General features: G+C 54.2%; 7 protein-coding genes across 7 annotated transcripts; 5 read left to right on the top strand and 2 right to left on the bottom strand.

The window, feature by feature from the left end:
- Window positions 1–524: 524 nt before the first annotated feature.
- Window positions 525–1,727, bottom strand: IUM83_03270 (Axonemal dynein light intermediate polypeptide 1; the record flags this gene model as incomplete). Its single annotated transcript, XM_067927259.1, has 1 exon — window positions 525–1,727. One exon carries the CDS (start codon window positions 1,725–1,727, stop codon window positions 525–527), a length of 1,203 nt encoding a protein of 400 aa, XP_067791958.1.
- A 936-nt stretch (window positions 1,728–2,663) lies between these two features.
- Window positions 2,664–4,004, top strand: IUM83_03269 (Carbohydrate esterase; the record flags this gene model as incomplete). The annotated part of the gene is made up of 1 exon (XM_067927258.1): window positions 2,664–4,004. One exon carries the CDS (start codon window positions 2,664–2,666, stop codon window positions 4,002–4,004), a length of 1,341 nt encoding a protein of 446 aa, XP_067791782.1.
- Window positions 4,005–4,414: 410 nt separating this feature from the next.
- Window positions 4,415–5,575, top strand: IUM83_03268 (putative carbohydrate esterase; the record flags this gene model as incomplete). Its single annotated transcript, XM_067927257.1, has 1 exon — window positions 4,415–5,575. The coding sequence occupies one exon, from the start codon at window positions 4,415–4,417 to the stop codon at window positions 5,573–5,575; it is 1,161 nt and encodes a 386-aa protein (XP_067791906.1).
- A 367-nt stretch (window positions 5,576–5,942) lies between these two features.
- Window positions 5,943–7,228, top strand: IUM83_03267 (putative carbohydrate esterase; the record flags this gene model as incomplete). The annotated part of the gene is made up of 2 exons (XM_067927256.1): window positions 5,943–6,787; window positions 6,865–7,228. The coding sequence occupies 2 exons, from the start codon at window positions 5,943–5,945 to the stop codon at window positions 7,226–7,228; spliced, it is 1,209 nt and encodes a 402-aa protein (XP_067791657.1).
- A 439-nt stretch (window positions 7,229–7,667) lies between these two features.
- On the top strand, window positions 7,668–8,921 carry IUM83_03266 (putative carbohydrate esterase; the record flags this gene model as incomplete). The annotated part of the gene is made up of 1 exon (XM_067927255.1): window positions 7,668–8,921. The coding sequence occupies one exon, from the start codon at window positions 7,668–7,670 to the stop codon at window positions 8,919–8,921; it is 1,254 nt and encodes a 417-aa protein (XP_067791780.1).
- A 184-nt stretch (window positions 8,922–9,105) lies between these two features.
- Window positions 9,106–10,386, bottom strand: IUM83_03265 (putative carbohydrate esterase; the record flags this gene model as incomplete). Its single annotated transcript, XM_067927254.1, has 1 exon — window positions 9,106–10,386. One exon carries the CDS (start codon window positions 10,384–10,386, stop codon window positions 9,106–9,108), a length of 1,281 nt encoding a protein of 426 aa, XP_067791781.1.
- Window positions 10,387–11,521: 1,135 nt separating this feature from the next.
- IUM83_03264 (putative carbohydrate esterase) lies at window positions 11,522–12,832 on the top strand (the record flags this gene model as incomplete). The annotated part of the gene is made up of 1 exon (XM_067927253.1): window positions 11,522–12,832. The coding sequence occupies one exon, from the start codon at window positions 11,522–11,524 to the stop codon at window positions 12,830–12,832; it is 1,311 nt and encodes a 436-aa protein (XP_067791859.1).
- Between the last annotated feature and the right edge of the window lie 2,843 nt (window positions 12,833–15,675).

Below are 15,675 nucleotides of genomic sequence, written 5' to 3'. Positions count from 1 at the left end.
GTGGAGCAGCAGCAGCAGTGTGTTGAATGCCATAAATCGTCGCGCATATTTCGAGTTGAATATATGAATTGCAAGTTGCCAATGCAGGTAACCAGCTAACGGAGACCGTCGCGTCGCGTGAAGACACGAAAACTTGCGTTTGCGATGAAGTCTCGACAGCGTTTCGTCTCTCCGGCCGGTGATAGATTTTGTAGGAGGTACCTTGACTATCGTGTCTTCGAGCACAGCAGCGGCATCGGTCATCTTGAGTCAAGATTCTCGACGTGAGATGAAGTGTTTCGACCGAGTTAATTCACCCCCTTCCTCGTCACCACTGCATTGGATAGTCTCTCAATGGCCTTGAGTCAGCGTCAGGGATGGTATCCAACAGGCAAGCTTGATAAATAGACAAGACGATGCTACGGAAAGCATCGACTAAGCGAACGGATTGGAAGTGGCGACGATACAGGTTCGGCAAAACTTGCTACACCTAAGAGAAAGAAATCTAGCCCGGATACCATAACTACAATCGGATGAGTGATCGACTATGGGAAACGGTCGTACCAGCCCGCCTTGATCTCGGCGCGGACTACGGCTGCCGTATCCGAGTTGACCACTTTGGTCATGCAGAATGGACACACGTGGGCCTTGGTCCAGTGCATTTTGTTGTCCAGCTCGACCGACGCCACCTTGTGCGTGATGCGGCACACTGAGCACACGAGCTCGCCACACAAGTCGCAACTGTCGCCCTTGTGAATCGTCCGCTTCTTGTTGCACACACAGCACACACGGTCACTGCTGGTCTGCAAACGCGCGAGGTCTTGTGTCCGTCGCTCCGTCAACGCCCAACGGAGTTTCTTCATGTGCGCCGCGTAAAATATGTGCATGACCGACTTGGACATGGACGTCGTCACCACTGGCACGAAGAGTGCACGAGCTCGCTCGAACGGCAGTGCAAATACACCGCGACCGTGGATCTCCACGACGTTCGGTGCCGTTTGCCGCCAGAATCCGATGGCGGCTACTTGTCCACGCGAGTAGTCTGGAAGCGGAGGCGTGGCCGACGGGAAGTCGACGGAGTGGAGCAGGTGGAACGCGACGCGCTCACCATTGCTCAGATGAGTGAAACCCGTCGCTTCCAGGTAGATGTGGTCGTAGCTCTTGAGAATACTGCGGAGGATTGGCGGGTTCTCGGTCACTCTCCAGCGGATCGAGAGCGACGTGAACGGCTCCTCTATAGTGACGTTGTCAATGATGACGAGCACGTTGCAGTCCTCGATGCCATCTTGAACGTACACGGACTTGTAGCGCATGGTCTCCGTTGTGGGGCCCATGGCACCGTAGACGGCGTCCTCGATGGTGCCATCCCTCGAACCGATGGATCGGATATCGGCCACATCTAGCGACGACAACTCTTCACTGCGGGTGCTACTGGTGCTGGCCGTGCTGCTGGTGTTCGACCCGCGACGGAACTTCTTGGTCGCTCCAAAACCCCGAAGACTGTAGTTGTCTCGCCGACGCAAGTACGTCTCAACCTGCTCATCGCGACGGAAGAATTTCCAGTCGCTCTCTGGGAGCTTGCCTTTGTGTTCGTACAGGAACTCTTCGTACCCGTCCACGTTAACCTCCACGAGGGTTTTGGCAAGTTCACGGAGCTGCTTCTTCTCCTTAGCACTCAGCACGATCGGCGGGTACGGACTCGTGAACGGAGCCTTCTTGGTGCTGGCGGCGAAGTTCTTGAACTCCATCCTCGACTATTGTTATGTGTTGAGCTGGTCACCCAGCCAGAACCAAAGTGAACAAATGCCGCTGAGAGCGCGAGTTTGCGACGGCCGAACGACCGCCAAGCGCGCACCACATAGAGCAGCAGGCCCACGTCGTGGTCATACAGTACCTAGAGGCACGAACTGCTCGAGCTGTGGCGACACGGGACTCTACCGAAGACCTGCGAGGTGCGACTGGATGGCGACCTGTTACTGCGCGTGGCGCGCAGCCAGGCAGTGGGGCTGCGCGGCGCGGTTGGCCTGCAGCTCAATGCAACTCGAGCCTATCACGTCACCTAGTTCCGCTCGAATTGAAGTATTCACGTACTGCCCGGTTGGAACGCCCGTGCATCGACAGCGAGCAAGCAATACGAACACAGGCAGGGTCCCCGCTACTCGGAGCAGTAAATGAAGCGGTAGCAGTTGTTGCGGCTTGACACAAAAACCCTTGGAGTCAAACACTCGTCGTGCGCGGTCGGTACCAAGCTCGTACTTGCCCTGTCATCCAGGACAACCGCGAACGAAGTTGAGCTTGCACCGAGCAGATTCATAGCCGCGGGGGTGCCCGCAGCGGTCTGATGCGCAGCGCACACCTTCCTGTATCCTGTGGATATTGCTTGTCAGCAAATTTCGCTGCCCTCGCCGTCGTAGTAATGAACGGAGGTGCACTCCATGGGGCGCCATCGGATATGCTGCAAGAGGTGACGGTGCCTTGGACAAGTCCACGCGCTCTTCACGTTATATGAGCGCAATAACTTCCTCGCCGCCGCCGGCGCCACCAAGCATCGCGCACTTACATTAGCGGAGACCGTCTCCACTCCATATGGAGCGATGCAGTGGGATGCCTTCGGGAGAACCGTTGAAGCGCTGATAGATCCCTCCACGCCATCAGTACCGCGCATCGATGCATGCCACCGCTGCATGACCACGGCCACCCACTTCGTTATTATCCCCTCGCTGGAGAAGTTCATCGCCATGAGTGGGTCGTTGGTCGCGCTTGGCACCAACTGCGGCATTTTCGGTGTGCTGCTTGCCTACTGCAACGTCATGCAGATCGGGCTCACCGTCGCGATCGCCACCGTCGCGGTTGTGCTGGTGCTCGGCTACGCGCTCGTGTTCGCTGGCTTCTGCTTCATGGGGCGGACGTTGGTGCGGTCGCCGCTGGAATCTCCGATCGCCGCCATCAAACTGCAGCTCAATATCTGTGCCACCGTCGCCACCTACGTGCGTCGCGGATTCAAGACGCGGTTCCCGCAATGGACGCTCATGTTTGAGATCACGGGCAACATGATGCGCTACATGTTCGAGGAGTTCGGCGAAGTCATCGCCTTCGAGAACGCCGCACTGCTTCGCGAGCCTTTCGCCATGCACGGGCGGTTGATCCTCAAGGCCAACTGCCGCCAGCACAACACGGTGCCCGAGATGCTCGAGGCCAACGGCCTGGAGCACATGTGGCTCCGCGACGCTGACAAGAAGCAGCAGCGCGTGGTGGTTATCCATTTCCACGGCGGAGGCTTCGCGATGTCGCACCCGCTGCAGGACGTGGAGCTGGCCAACCAGACCCACACGATGCTCAAGCAGAGTCTCAAGGACAAGTACCAACTCGACGTGTCCGTGGACGTACTACTGGCCAACTACCGCAAGAGCCCCGAGAACCCATACCCGACACCTGACGACGACTGCCTCACCATGTACCAGTACGTGTTGAAGCACGAAAGTATCTCGCCGAAGCATGTCGTGTTCAGCGGGGACAGTGCTGGCGCCAAGATGTCGCTGTTCAACTGTATCCGGATGCGAGACGCGAACAACTCGGAGCAGCTACCGCTCGGTTGTCTGCTATACTCTCCGAGCGTGGACTTCGAGGAGAAGGGAGGTGACGAGAAGACGCCGTTCTGCATCATGCCGGCTAAGTTCGTGGACTCGGTTCACGAGACGTACCTGGCCAAGGTGACCGACCCGGAGGAGCGGTTGAAGGCGTCCCCCATCAACCACAGCCTGCGTAACCTCCCGCCCATGTTCGTCCAGTACGGAACGCTTGAGCGCTTCTACGACCAGGGCAAGCGGATCATCGCCAAGGCGAAGGAGCAGGGCGTCACGAATTGGGAGGTGGACTTCCTGGAGAACATGCCCCACGACGTTGTCATGCTGCCGACGGATGTGAGTCCTTCCGCCAAGGAAGGGATTCGTCACGGCTGCGAATTCGCTGCCAAGCTTGCAGCGGAAGTACTGAATGCTGAGCCCGACCCGGAAGCTGAATGCTAGTATTGTAGTAGGTGGTAAACCTTCGAGTCTCGAACTCGATTCTGCTAAGCTAACGCACGTGGTGCGAGCAATTGAAACCAGCAGAACGTGGATGACCAGCGTGAAGTGGCACGAGCATTGTCCAGTTGAGTTCAAGTTGCACGGAGCAACTGCCTTCGAGATTTTGCAATGTGCACCTTGAATCCGTGGGGATGAAGAGTTGTGGGAGCCCGATGGATCACGCGAGAGCCGCCGTCCGTTGGTTCGCTCTTCCTCATTCTCTCTCCTGCTTCCTTGCGACAACGATGACAATGAGTGGTGTCGTTGTGGAACTCGGCTTCCACATAATTCTTGTTGGGAACTTGTTGGTGTACTTCGATGCTCTACACCTCGTCATCCCAATGCTGCTCACACTACTTGCCATTGCATCCATGGTGCTTTTCGGCGTGTTCTGCTACACTGGAAGCATTCTCACCTCCTCACCGATGTTGATCCCATTCATTGCCACCAAGTTGCAGCTCCAGTTGGCCAAAACGGTGAGTTCTTACGCCCTTCGGGGTTTCAAGCCGGCATTCCCCGAGTGGTCCTTCGCCCTTGAAGTGACGATCTCCATGACTCGCTACATCTTCAGTGAATACAGCCAAACCATTGTCAACGAGAACGCACAGCGGATGCGAGCTCCGATCAAGTCGTACGGCGAGATGATTCTGAGTTCGAGCTGCCGTGAGCACGGAACAGTGCCGGAAAAACTGACCGCTAACAATTTGGATCACATGTGGCTGCGAGACCCTGATAAGAAGCAGCACCACGTTGTGGTCATTCACTTTCATGGTGGAGGCTACTGCGTCTCCGACCCATTGCTGAACATCGAACTGGGGAACCAGACCCACATCAAGCTCAAGCACATTTTAAAGACCCAGTACGGTCTGGACGTGTCAGTGGACGTGCTGCTTGCAAGATACCGCTTGGCTCCGGAGTACTTGTATCCTACCGCCTTGAACGACTGCTTCGACGTGTACAGGTACGTTCTCGAGCACGAGAACATCGCTCCGGGCCAGGTCGTATTCAGTGGCGACAGTGCTGGGGCTGAAATGTCGATCACGAACTGTATGCGCCTACGAAAGGAAAGGCCTGAACTGCAGCCCGCGACGGTGCTGTGCTACTCGCCGGTGGTAGATTTCACTAATCTTGGTGCTGATAAGGACACTCCTTACTGCTTGTTGACGGACAGCTTCCTGGACAATTGCATTCCGACGTACCTGCGCAACGTCACAGACATGGACGAACGTCGGATGGTGTCCCCTATTAACCACAGCCTTCGTGAGTTGCCGCCGATTTTTCTTCAGTGGGGGGCTTTGGAGAGGTTCTATGAGCAGGGTCTGCGTTTCAAGGCGAAGTCGGATGCGGAGGGCGTGACCAACATGGAATTTGATTTCGTGCCAAACATGGTTCACGATGCAGTGATGTTTCCAGCGGCGATAAATCCCTTGGCAGATAAAGGCATCTGGAACGCCTGTGCATTCGCTGCGAAGCACCTCGCCTCCAAGCTACGTACCAGTATTGTTAGTGCTGGCCCTGAGTCGGAACCCTAGCTTGTCATCCACGGCTGTTCTTGTACCTTCGCACGGTTTAATTGAGCTACACGAATTTGTTTTCAGGAAACAATGCTGTGGTGTGTTTTGGTCGGTGGATTCCAGCGTGCGAAGACTCCCGTCTCCAAGTACAGTAGTTCGTGGCAACTACAGTACACGCAGACGGCAGTGACAGGTCCATCCTCCATTCTGCGGCATAGCTGCAACTGGTAACGCAACGGACTTCATGTTGAGTTCAACGGATACCTTGTGCAGAGGAGTGGCGGCAGGAGGGTGTGACTCGTGATCAACCTTCTGGCCTTGGTGGCCCCAGGATACTGGTCTCACATTTCACTTCCGTATTTGCTGCGTCTGAACATGACAAAACATGAGCGGTGCGTTGGTGGATTTCGGTCTGCACGTCATCTTCGCCGGGGCCTTGCTGGTGTACTTCAATGTGCTGCAGTTCGGATTCCCTGTCCTTGTCGTGTCAACCATTGCAGCATACGCAGCATTGTTCGCCGGATTCTGCTACGCTGCAAGGCTGCTCACGACTTCGCTCGTACTGGTCCCTTTCATCGCTCTCAAGCTGCAGCTCAAGCTTGTCTCGCTGTTCGCTGTCTACGGCGCCCGAGGATTCAAGCCCACCTTCCCAGAGTCGACGCTTGCCTACGAGCTCACCACTTCCATGATGCGCTACATGTTTGTAGAGTTCGGCGAAACCATTGTGAACGACTACACGCACCTGATGCGCGAGCCCTTTGCGATGCACGGCCGGTTGATCCTCCAGTCGAACTGCAGAAAACACAACACGGCTCCCGAAATGCTGCTTGCTAACGGCATGGAACACACGTGGCTGCGTGACCCGGAGACAAAAGAGCACCGTATTGTTGTCATTCACTACCATGGTGGTGGCTATTGTATCTCGGATCCGCTGCAAGACGTTGAGCTCGCGAACCAGACCCACTCGATCTTGAAGCAGATCCTCAAGGAGCAGTACCAGCTTGAAGTGTCGGTCGATGTTTTGCTCGTAAACTACCGGAAGGCACCGGAGTATCTCTACCCGACGGCTTTGAACGACTGCTTCGACATGTACAAGTACGTCTTGAAGCACGAGAGCGTCGCTCCAGCCCACGTCGTGTTCAGCGGGGACAGTGCCGGCGCCGAGATGTCCATGACAAACTGCATGCGACTACGCAAGGAGAGTCCCGAGCTACAACCGGCAGCAGCGTTGTGTTATTCACCCATGGTGGACTTCAGCGAAGTTGACAGTGACGATACTGTATTCTTGTGACCAACTTTGCCGACAGATGCATAGCGACATACCTACGCAGCGTCACGGACCCGGAGAAGCGTCGACTGGCGTCGGCTATCAACCAGAGCCTACGGGACCTACCACCAATCTTCCTGCAGTGGGGTAAACTGGAGCGATTCTACGAGCAAGGCCTTCGATTCAAGGTGAAGGCGGACGCAGAGGGCGTTACGAACATGGAGCTGGATATCCTCAAGAACATGGTGCATGACCCAGTGATGTTACCGACGGCAGTGAGCCCTGCCGCGGAGAAAGGCATCCGCAACGGATGTGCTTTCGCTGCGAAACATCTCGCCAACGCCCTCCGTCTCCGTAGTGTCGACCCAGAACCGGAGCCGCACAATATTAATAACATGTGGTGATGCCATCCATACGTGGTCGACGCTGCATCGATGATGCAGCAGGTTTTGTGGGACTAAAGTACTCGCAAGTGGCGGGTGTGTGTGTGTGTGGGGGGGGATAGAGGTACGAGCACATTTAGCGATTCAAGAGTACATGTACCCTAACGCTTTAAGGTTGATAAGACTTTTAGTGCACTTGAGCGTCAAGTGCAGCCAATACTGTGTATGTGATCCTCTCGTTGTCGTCTATGACTTCAACTGGTGAAAAAAGCTTTCGCTATCACGCCGACAGCTGTGAAGGTTTGGACACTTCTCTGCGCTCAAGAAGCAGTTCCCCATCGTCAACAATATGCCAGGGACCGCCGGGCGGTCCCTGGCATATTGTCAGCAAGACCGAGGTGGTGGGTGACTGGCCATCATTTCTCTTTTTCCTGCGTCAACGACTACCCGTAAAGTGACCATGAGCGGTGGGGTGGTTCACCTCGGCGTGCACGTCGCCCTTGCTGGTGTCTTGCTGGCATACTTCGACGTGCTGCAATATGGCACTCCGATCGTCTTCTTCTCGATTGTGCTCGCGTACCTGGCGGTGTTCACCGCGTTCTGCTACATGGCGTGGCCATTCGCGACGTCCGTCATCCAGGTCCCGTATATCGCCGTGAAGCTGCAATTCAAGCTCGTGTCGCTGTTGGTTGTAGCTGCCAGTCGCGGATTCAAGCCGAACTTCCCCGAATGGACCATCGCGTACGAGCTGACCATTTCCATGATGCGCTATGCGTTTCTGGAGTACGGCCACGTTGTCGCGGATGTCAACGCGCACCGACTGCGTGGCCCGTTCGAGCTGCACGGCAGGATGGTCCTGAAATCGTGCTGCAGGAAGCACAACACGGTTCCGGAGAAGCTGGTGGCGAACGGCATGGAGCACATGTGGTTGCGCGACCCGGAGAAGAAGCCGCACCGCGTCGTGGTCATTCATTACCACGGCGGAGGCTACTGCGTCTCGGACCCTCTGCAGGATGTGGAGCTCGCGAACGAAGAGCACACGAAGCTGAAGCAGATTCTGAGCGAGCAGTACCAGCTCGACGTGTCGGTGGACGTGCTGCTGGCGAACTACCGCATGGCGCCTGAGTTCCTGTACCCGACGTCTCTGAACGACTGCTTCGACATGTACAAGTATGTGTTGGAGCATGAGAGCGTTGCTCCGAACCATGTCGTGTTCAGTGGTGACAGTGCTGGTGGTGAAATGTGCATCACGAATTGCATGCGACTGCGCAAGGAGAGTCCGGAGTTGCAGCCAGTGGCGGCGTTGTGCTACTCTCCGGTGGTGGACTTCAGCGAGACGGAGGACGACGAGAAGACCCCGTACTGCATCCTGACTGCAAACTTTGCTGACAACTGCTTGGCGACCTATACCGGCAGTGTTACGGACCCGGAGCAGCGTCGTCTGGTGTCGCCTATCAACCACAGTCTGCGCGACCTACCACCGATCTTCCTGCAGTGGGGCGATCTGGAGCGGTTCTACCAGCAGGGTCTGCGGTTCAAGGCAAAAGCCGACGCGGAGGGCGTGACGAACATGGAGATGGATATTCTGAAAAACATGGTACACGACCCGGTGATGCTGCCTACTGCAATCAGTCCTGATGCGGAGAAGGGCATCCGGAACGGCTGTGCTTTCGCTGCGAAGTACTTGGCCCCCGTTCTACGCAGTGGATGTTGAATTTGAATTGTAGTTAAATACGCAAGCATGTTGTTGCTGAACATTTCACCAAAAAACACAAACCCTTTTAAAGTTAACACATTTTTGACAACCGCGCCATGCATTGGCATCTCGATATGCTATCCAAACGGTTTTAATTCATTCAAAACACCACGGAAGCCATGACTTATCTTTGCAAAACGGATTAAGGCTGCAGCTCCGTTTCTGGGTCGACACTGTCAGACCGCACCACAGGGGCTAAGTGTTTCGCGGCGAACTCGCACGCGTGGCGGATGCCCTTCTCCGCGGCGGGGCTCACCGCCGTCGGGAACATCACCGGGTCGTGCACGATGTTCTTCAGGATATCCATCTCCATGTTCGTCACGCCCTCCGCGTCGGCTTTTGCCTTGAACCGCAGACCCTGCTGGTAGAACCGCTCCAGATCGCCCCACTGCAGGAAGATCGGTGGTAGGTCGCGCAGACTGTGGTTGATAGGCGACACCAGACGACGCTGCTCCGGGTCCGTAACACTGCCGGTATAGGTCGCCAAGCAGTTGTCAGCAAAGTTTGCAGTCAGGATGCAGTACGGGGTCTTCTCGTCGTCCTCCGTCTCGCTGAAGTCCACCACCGGAGAGTAGCACAACGCCGCCACTGGCTGCAACTCCGGACTCTCCTTGCGCAGTCGCATGCAATTCGTGATGCACATTTCACCACCAGCACTGTCACCACTGAACACGACATGGTTCGGAGCAACGCTCTCATGCTCCAACACATACTTGTACATGTCGAAGCAGTCGTTCAGAGACGTCGGGTACAGGAACTCAGGCGCCATGCGGTAGTTCGCCAGCAGCACGTCCACCGACACGTCGAGCTGGTACTGCTCGCTCAGAATCTGCTTCAGCTTCGTGTGCTCCTCATTCGCGAGTTCCACATCCTGCAGAGGGTCCGAGACGCAGTAGCCTCCACCGTGGTAATGAATGACCACGACGCGGTGCGGCTTCTTCTCCGGGTCGCGCAACCACATGTGCTCCATGCCGTTCGCCACCAGCTTCTCCGGAACCGTGTTGTGCTTCCTGCAGCACGATTTCAGGACCATCCTGCCGTGCAGCTCGAACGGGCCACGCAGTCGGTGCGCGTTGACATCCGCGACAACGTGGCCGTACTCCAGAAACGCATAGCGCATCATGGAAATGGTCAGCTCGTACGCGATGGTCCATTCGGGGAAGTTCGGCTTGAATCCGCGACTGGCAGCTACAACCAACAGCGACACGAGCTTGAATTGCAGCTTCACGGCGATATACGGGACCTGGATGACGGACGTCGCGAATGGCCACGCCATGTAGCAGAACGCGGTGAACACCGCCAGGTACGCGAGCACAATCGAGAAGAAGACGATCGGAGTGCCATATTGCAGCACGTCGAAGTATGCCAGCAAGACACCAGCAAGGGCGACGTGCACGCCGAGGTGAACCACCCCACCGCTCATGGTCGCACTATATACCGGTGGTCGCAGATGTAGTAAATTGAGAAATGGTGCCTGAGGCGCTCGAGTCCTCGAAGTATGAGAATTCTAATTTCACAAAGAATTAATTGGGGCTGTGGTAAGAATCAGTGGATTTCTATGTGCTTTAGCCTAAGAACCGGTGTATATGAGGACGAGATGATAAGACGCTCGCGGTGAAATTGGTGGTTCTGTTTCGTGGGAGCAAGGAAGGAAATGGTAAGGTACATGAGGTGTTTGCGCGGGTAGCAATTGAAGCCACAACCATCCATTCAATGCGTAGCATGGAGTTCAGACGAAGTCTCTTTGCGCAAAGGCATTTCAACGAGCAGTAATACTGCTTCACAAGGTGACTGTGAAGTTCACCTTGACCCTATCAATATGATCCCGAGTTAGTAGCTGTGTGTACCGATAGCCTGTCGGCTACAGGCAGCCAAGCATCTACAATCGAAAGTGTGGTGAGTACTACGAATACATCTTCACATGTCAATTAACATATTCGGTTGCCACGCACCATGCAATCGATGTTTGGTGTGCTGAAGTCTTATGTGGTACTTAAGGGTCTTCACTGAAGACCCTTGAGTACCGCATAAGTACCACGCCACCACGAGGCAAAAACTCTGTTATGCACGGACTTGCGGGCGATTTGCCGGGTAGAACTGTGGTGTTTTCAAAACAAATTAGTTTACAATCTCGCCGGATGGATGAAGGTTTCAGATTTCTGATGTGATGCATATGGTTGGTTCCTCCGGATATCTCGACGTACTGGTACAGTATGCGTGGTAGACTTTACCAACCACTGTTCCATTGTCGTGCAGCGAGTCCGCCTTGAGCGGTTTCCTCGTCGTCCAAGAATGGCTCTCGCGCACACACAAGTATGAACCATTCCCATCCGTTTTCTATTCTCACCACAAGGTCTTCTACGTGATTCAGCCAGCGCCTTGGCTGTGTGCAAACCTTATCAGACGCAGACTGAAGGAACCGCATTGCACACACGTCGACACGAAAACGAGATTTACCACCGCGATTTGCTTTCATGGGCTCCCGCCTCCGACAGCGCCCGCCGACTTCGCCGGTGCGTGGGCCAGAATTTATTTTCCTCGCTTGGGGACGCAAGAAGATGTCGACGGCCAACTACGGATCGCTGGATGCTCGAAACGACAAGACCCCACCCGGTGCCAAATCAAGTGCACTGAAGGTGTCACTCAGCACTGTCGCGCTCGCTGCGATCATCGCAGTTCTCGTTATCGTGTTTGGTGACGTGGCGGTGAACATCGTCGTCGGTGTGGTGGTCGTCGCGTACGTGCTGGCGTTCGCCGGTTTCTGCTATGCCGCGGTCCCGTTCGCCAGCAACGCCGTGCTGGTACCGTTCATCGCCGTCAAAATGCAGCTCCAGGTCATGTACCTGCTGCTCGCGTACGCCGCCCGTAGATTCAAGCCGGCCTTCCCTCAATGGACACTGGCCTACGAGTTGACACTCATGATGATGCGCTTCGCCTTCGCGGACTACGGCCACCTCGTGGGCAACAAGAACGCCCACCTGCTTCGTATGCCGTTCCACCTGCACGGCAAGTTCATCCTGAAGTCTAACAGCCGTCTGCATGGCACTGTTCCCGAAAAGTTGGTGGCTAACGGCATGGAGCACATGTGGCTGCGTGACGCCGAGAAGAAGGACACGCGCGTTGTAGTCATCCATTTCCACGGCGGAGCGTACGTGGTGTCCGACCCGCTGCAGGACGTCGAGCTCGCGAACCAGACCCACACCAAGCTCAAGCAGATCCTCCAGGAGAAGTACCAGATCGATGCCTCGGTCGATGTCTTGTTGGCCAACTACCGCATGGCCCCGCAGTTCTTGTATCCGACCGCCCTGGACGACTGCTTCACCATGTACAAGTACGTGCTGGACAACGAGAACATCGCCCCAAACCACGTGGTGCTGAGCGGCGACAGCGCTGGTGGCGAAATGACACTCACCAACTGCATGCGTCTTCGCGACACGACCCCGGAACTGAAGCCTGCTGCCGCGCTTTGCTACTCTCCTTTGGTCGACCTCGAAGAGACCGGCGGTGATGACATCACGCCGCACTGCCTGCTGGCTGCCAACTTCCTGGACAACAGTCTCGAGACGTACCTGAGCAGCCTGGACGACCCGAACAAGCGTTTCAAGGTGTCGCCCATCAACCAGAACCTGAAGGACCTGCCGCCCACTTTCGTGCAGTTTGGCACGCTCGAGCGCTTCTATGAGCAGGGTCTGCGCTTCAAGGCCAATGCCGACGCCCAGGGTGTCACGAACATGGAGCTGGATCTGCTCGAGAACATTGTGCACGACCCAGTGATGCTTCCCAGTGCAGTGAGTCCTGCAGCTGAAGGTGCCATTCGCAACGCCTGTGCATTCGCAGCGAAGTACCTTGCTCCAATTCTGAAGGCTTAGACAAAGGGTGGTTGGTGCCGTCGAGGTGCACTTATGAAGATAGCAAACAATCGCAGAGCTAGTTAGAGAAAAAAGCATGGTGGGTTGTGGATCCATTTCGGCGACAGAACACTGCGCTACTACGCCCTCTTGCTCGAGCCCAAGCTCAAGACCTCGTATCACAATTACTTCCCCATTCAACGCGGATATCTCAACTCCGAGTACGGATATCTCAAATTGATTCAAGCTACGAAGTACAACACTGTCCTTGAAAAGTTGGAGTAAGTTACTGTGCGGATGGACCTCAGTTTTTGCGCAACTACTGCCTCAAATGGTTCACGTGTTCTACTTGGTGCGCTTGCGTATGAAACCCGGATCCATACATCCACGAGTTCGAGGTGTACGATACTTGATCAACGAATACCGGATCGGTAACCTTTATGCATCCGAGACTCGTTACGAAGTGTTCTCGTGATGATATCCTGGTGCGTTGACTCGTTCTGGACGTTGTTCGAGTCCTCGGAGCATTCTCGAATACGTAAATTATACGGAGTTGGCACACGCAGACGTGATGTCGTTGATTTTTTGACTGATGAGTTCCATCTTCCGTGAGGGCAATAACTCATCGCGATTTTACGGTCGAGATTGTCCACAGGAACTGACTACCGTTGTAAATTGGTCGATAGCAGTTAATAATGAGGTAGTGGTGTCTCTGAGATGTCCCCACTGCGCTGCTGTATTGGTCAGTCTTCAGATCCCTGCCGAAAAAGTCACACCGCGTCACTCTTCCCGATCGCATTTTCGTTCTGCACCCATCTTCTTCACAAGATTTATCGGTGCTTCTTCTCCGACACACGGTCTATCTAGTGTCTCTAGGAGAGGTAATCGCTCAGCGAACGGAGAAGCCAAGGTTATATCGTAGGGAGTATCACCAACTTTGAATTACCGACGGGTGCCGAGCTTCACACCCGTTTCAGACTTACTACGTAGTACTTCGAAGTATTTCTGACTACGTCTATTTCAAGGAATGAAGCTTGCTTCATTCGTTCAGGCAGTGGTAAATTTAACGAAGGATTCCGTAAAACTACCGACTTTTAGTGGACACCAAGGAATTGATGATTATCCTTATCAAAGCCGCATGGTCCCGGAGTGTGACGGTGCTGCTGCAGACGTGGTGTACATGTACTATAGTCAAACTTGGCTGCTTAAGGGCTAGAAGGATTTCTGTTGTTGTGAAACCAATTCAAGGTGAGGTTTGACTCGAAGTACGTCCTCTGCAGGTAAACGGATAGGGAATTAACTGCGTCAGATAGATTAGTTACCACAGCTTGCGCTACAAAAATAGCTAGCTGATTCTGGACACAGAGGAGAAGAAGAATACAATAAGCCGGATCGCTTCACTTTTACCACCTGCCGTGTAGATCACACCATTCAAAGACTGATTGCGTACTGCAAGCCGTACAGCATGCTGCGCTCTAGTCGAATCTAGAAAGCAAGATAACTGTGAAACCACCAAGGAATGCTGCAACAGTCGCACGGTCCGTGTCATCCACAGGGGGATATTTCTCTTCAGGACTTCGCTGTCTTTCTCGAGTCCGAAACTAAAACTTCCACTAAAGGCTGCGCAGAAGTGCCGTTATTCAACGCGAACATCTACAATTACGCCTCTTCCTCAGTCAAGGATTTGAGAAAACTGTAAATGATACAGCGTACAGTAGCCCTATGATGACTTAGTTAGAGCTGGCCACCGTTGTGGTTGATTGCAGTTTTACACAACTTAAGCATTCATCAGCTGTGTGTGCTTTCAATCTGCTAGCTCCAAAAATGACTACATCGTATTGTATGTGGCCACTGTGTCCAAAACTGCCAGATACGTGCTCACAAGAAGTCTAGACCTGCACTTTTAGGCACGCTCATTGTGGTGGGCGATATGCGGGAAGAGGCGATAAGGCAGTGTTACGTAGTGGAACCGCCCTATCTTCCACAACGATACGTAGAGCTGCAAGTTTACGCGTAAGTGAAGGTGCAGGTAGATATCCATTGTACTGTTCGACTGCGTTTCCGATTCCTAAAAATGACGATATTTTCCTTGCGGCGCCATTCTTTCCGAAGTTATCCATGCTGGATATGATTGCCGTGTACACACGCGCGCGGAAAGTCTACTGATACTATAATCCCGAGGATACTCATCAAAAGTCAAATAGGGTACCAGTCTTGTGCTCAAGGGAGATCTGACCTACTTCGAGATCTCGACAGGAGCCGAACAACAAACCGTTTCGGCATCATTTCGGACTACAGAAAGTACGCGCACGTCAATGGTATGAAGTTTGCGTCGGCTGACGACGATCTATGGCGGCTAAATGTCGCCGTGTTGCTGTAGTTATAGTTTCCAACATGAACAGGATAAACGTCTAGGAATGAGCAAAATGTTCTCGTATTGCAGGCAAACGTAGCACTTCGAACGCGTGACATCAATGCACTCTATCGAGTCGACAGCGCGACGACTCTGAGCAGCACGTTGGTAGCAGCGCCGTCGAGGTAATCAGTGAGCATTCCCGGTCCCAAGACTGAAGGTTAGCGAGATTGCCCGACTATAATAGCTCAGTTGATGCGCGTGGCTCGTTGGCTTTACTTGGTCGTGTTGCGCGGTAGTGGCGGTGTCTCTGTTTTGAGTTGGTATCGACCTGCACACAGGTTTGAATAATGAATTTCAGTGGCAGCTTCAGGATCTGAGACTGCAAACATTTTTTCAGAGCTGGTCCGCTATCAGTGGACGCGTTTGTACAATTCAAATACAAGCACTTCAGTATCATGAAATGTGTTGCAAATGGGAAAACCATGCAAGCATTACTCAGCGGTGATAT

This window comes from Phytophthora cinnamomi (genome assembly GCF_018691715.1).
Source record: "Phytophthora cinnamomi strain GKB4 chromosome Unknown Contig38, whole genome shotgun sequence".
Taxonomy (NCBI): Eukaryota; Oomycota; class Peronosporomycetes; order Peronosporales; family Peronosporaceae; genus Phytophthora; species Phytophthora cinnamomi.
Note: the sequence above shows the minus strand (reverse complement) of the source record. Positions and strands in the feature narration are given on the sequence as shown.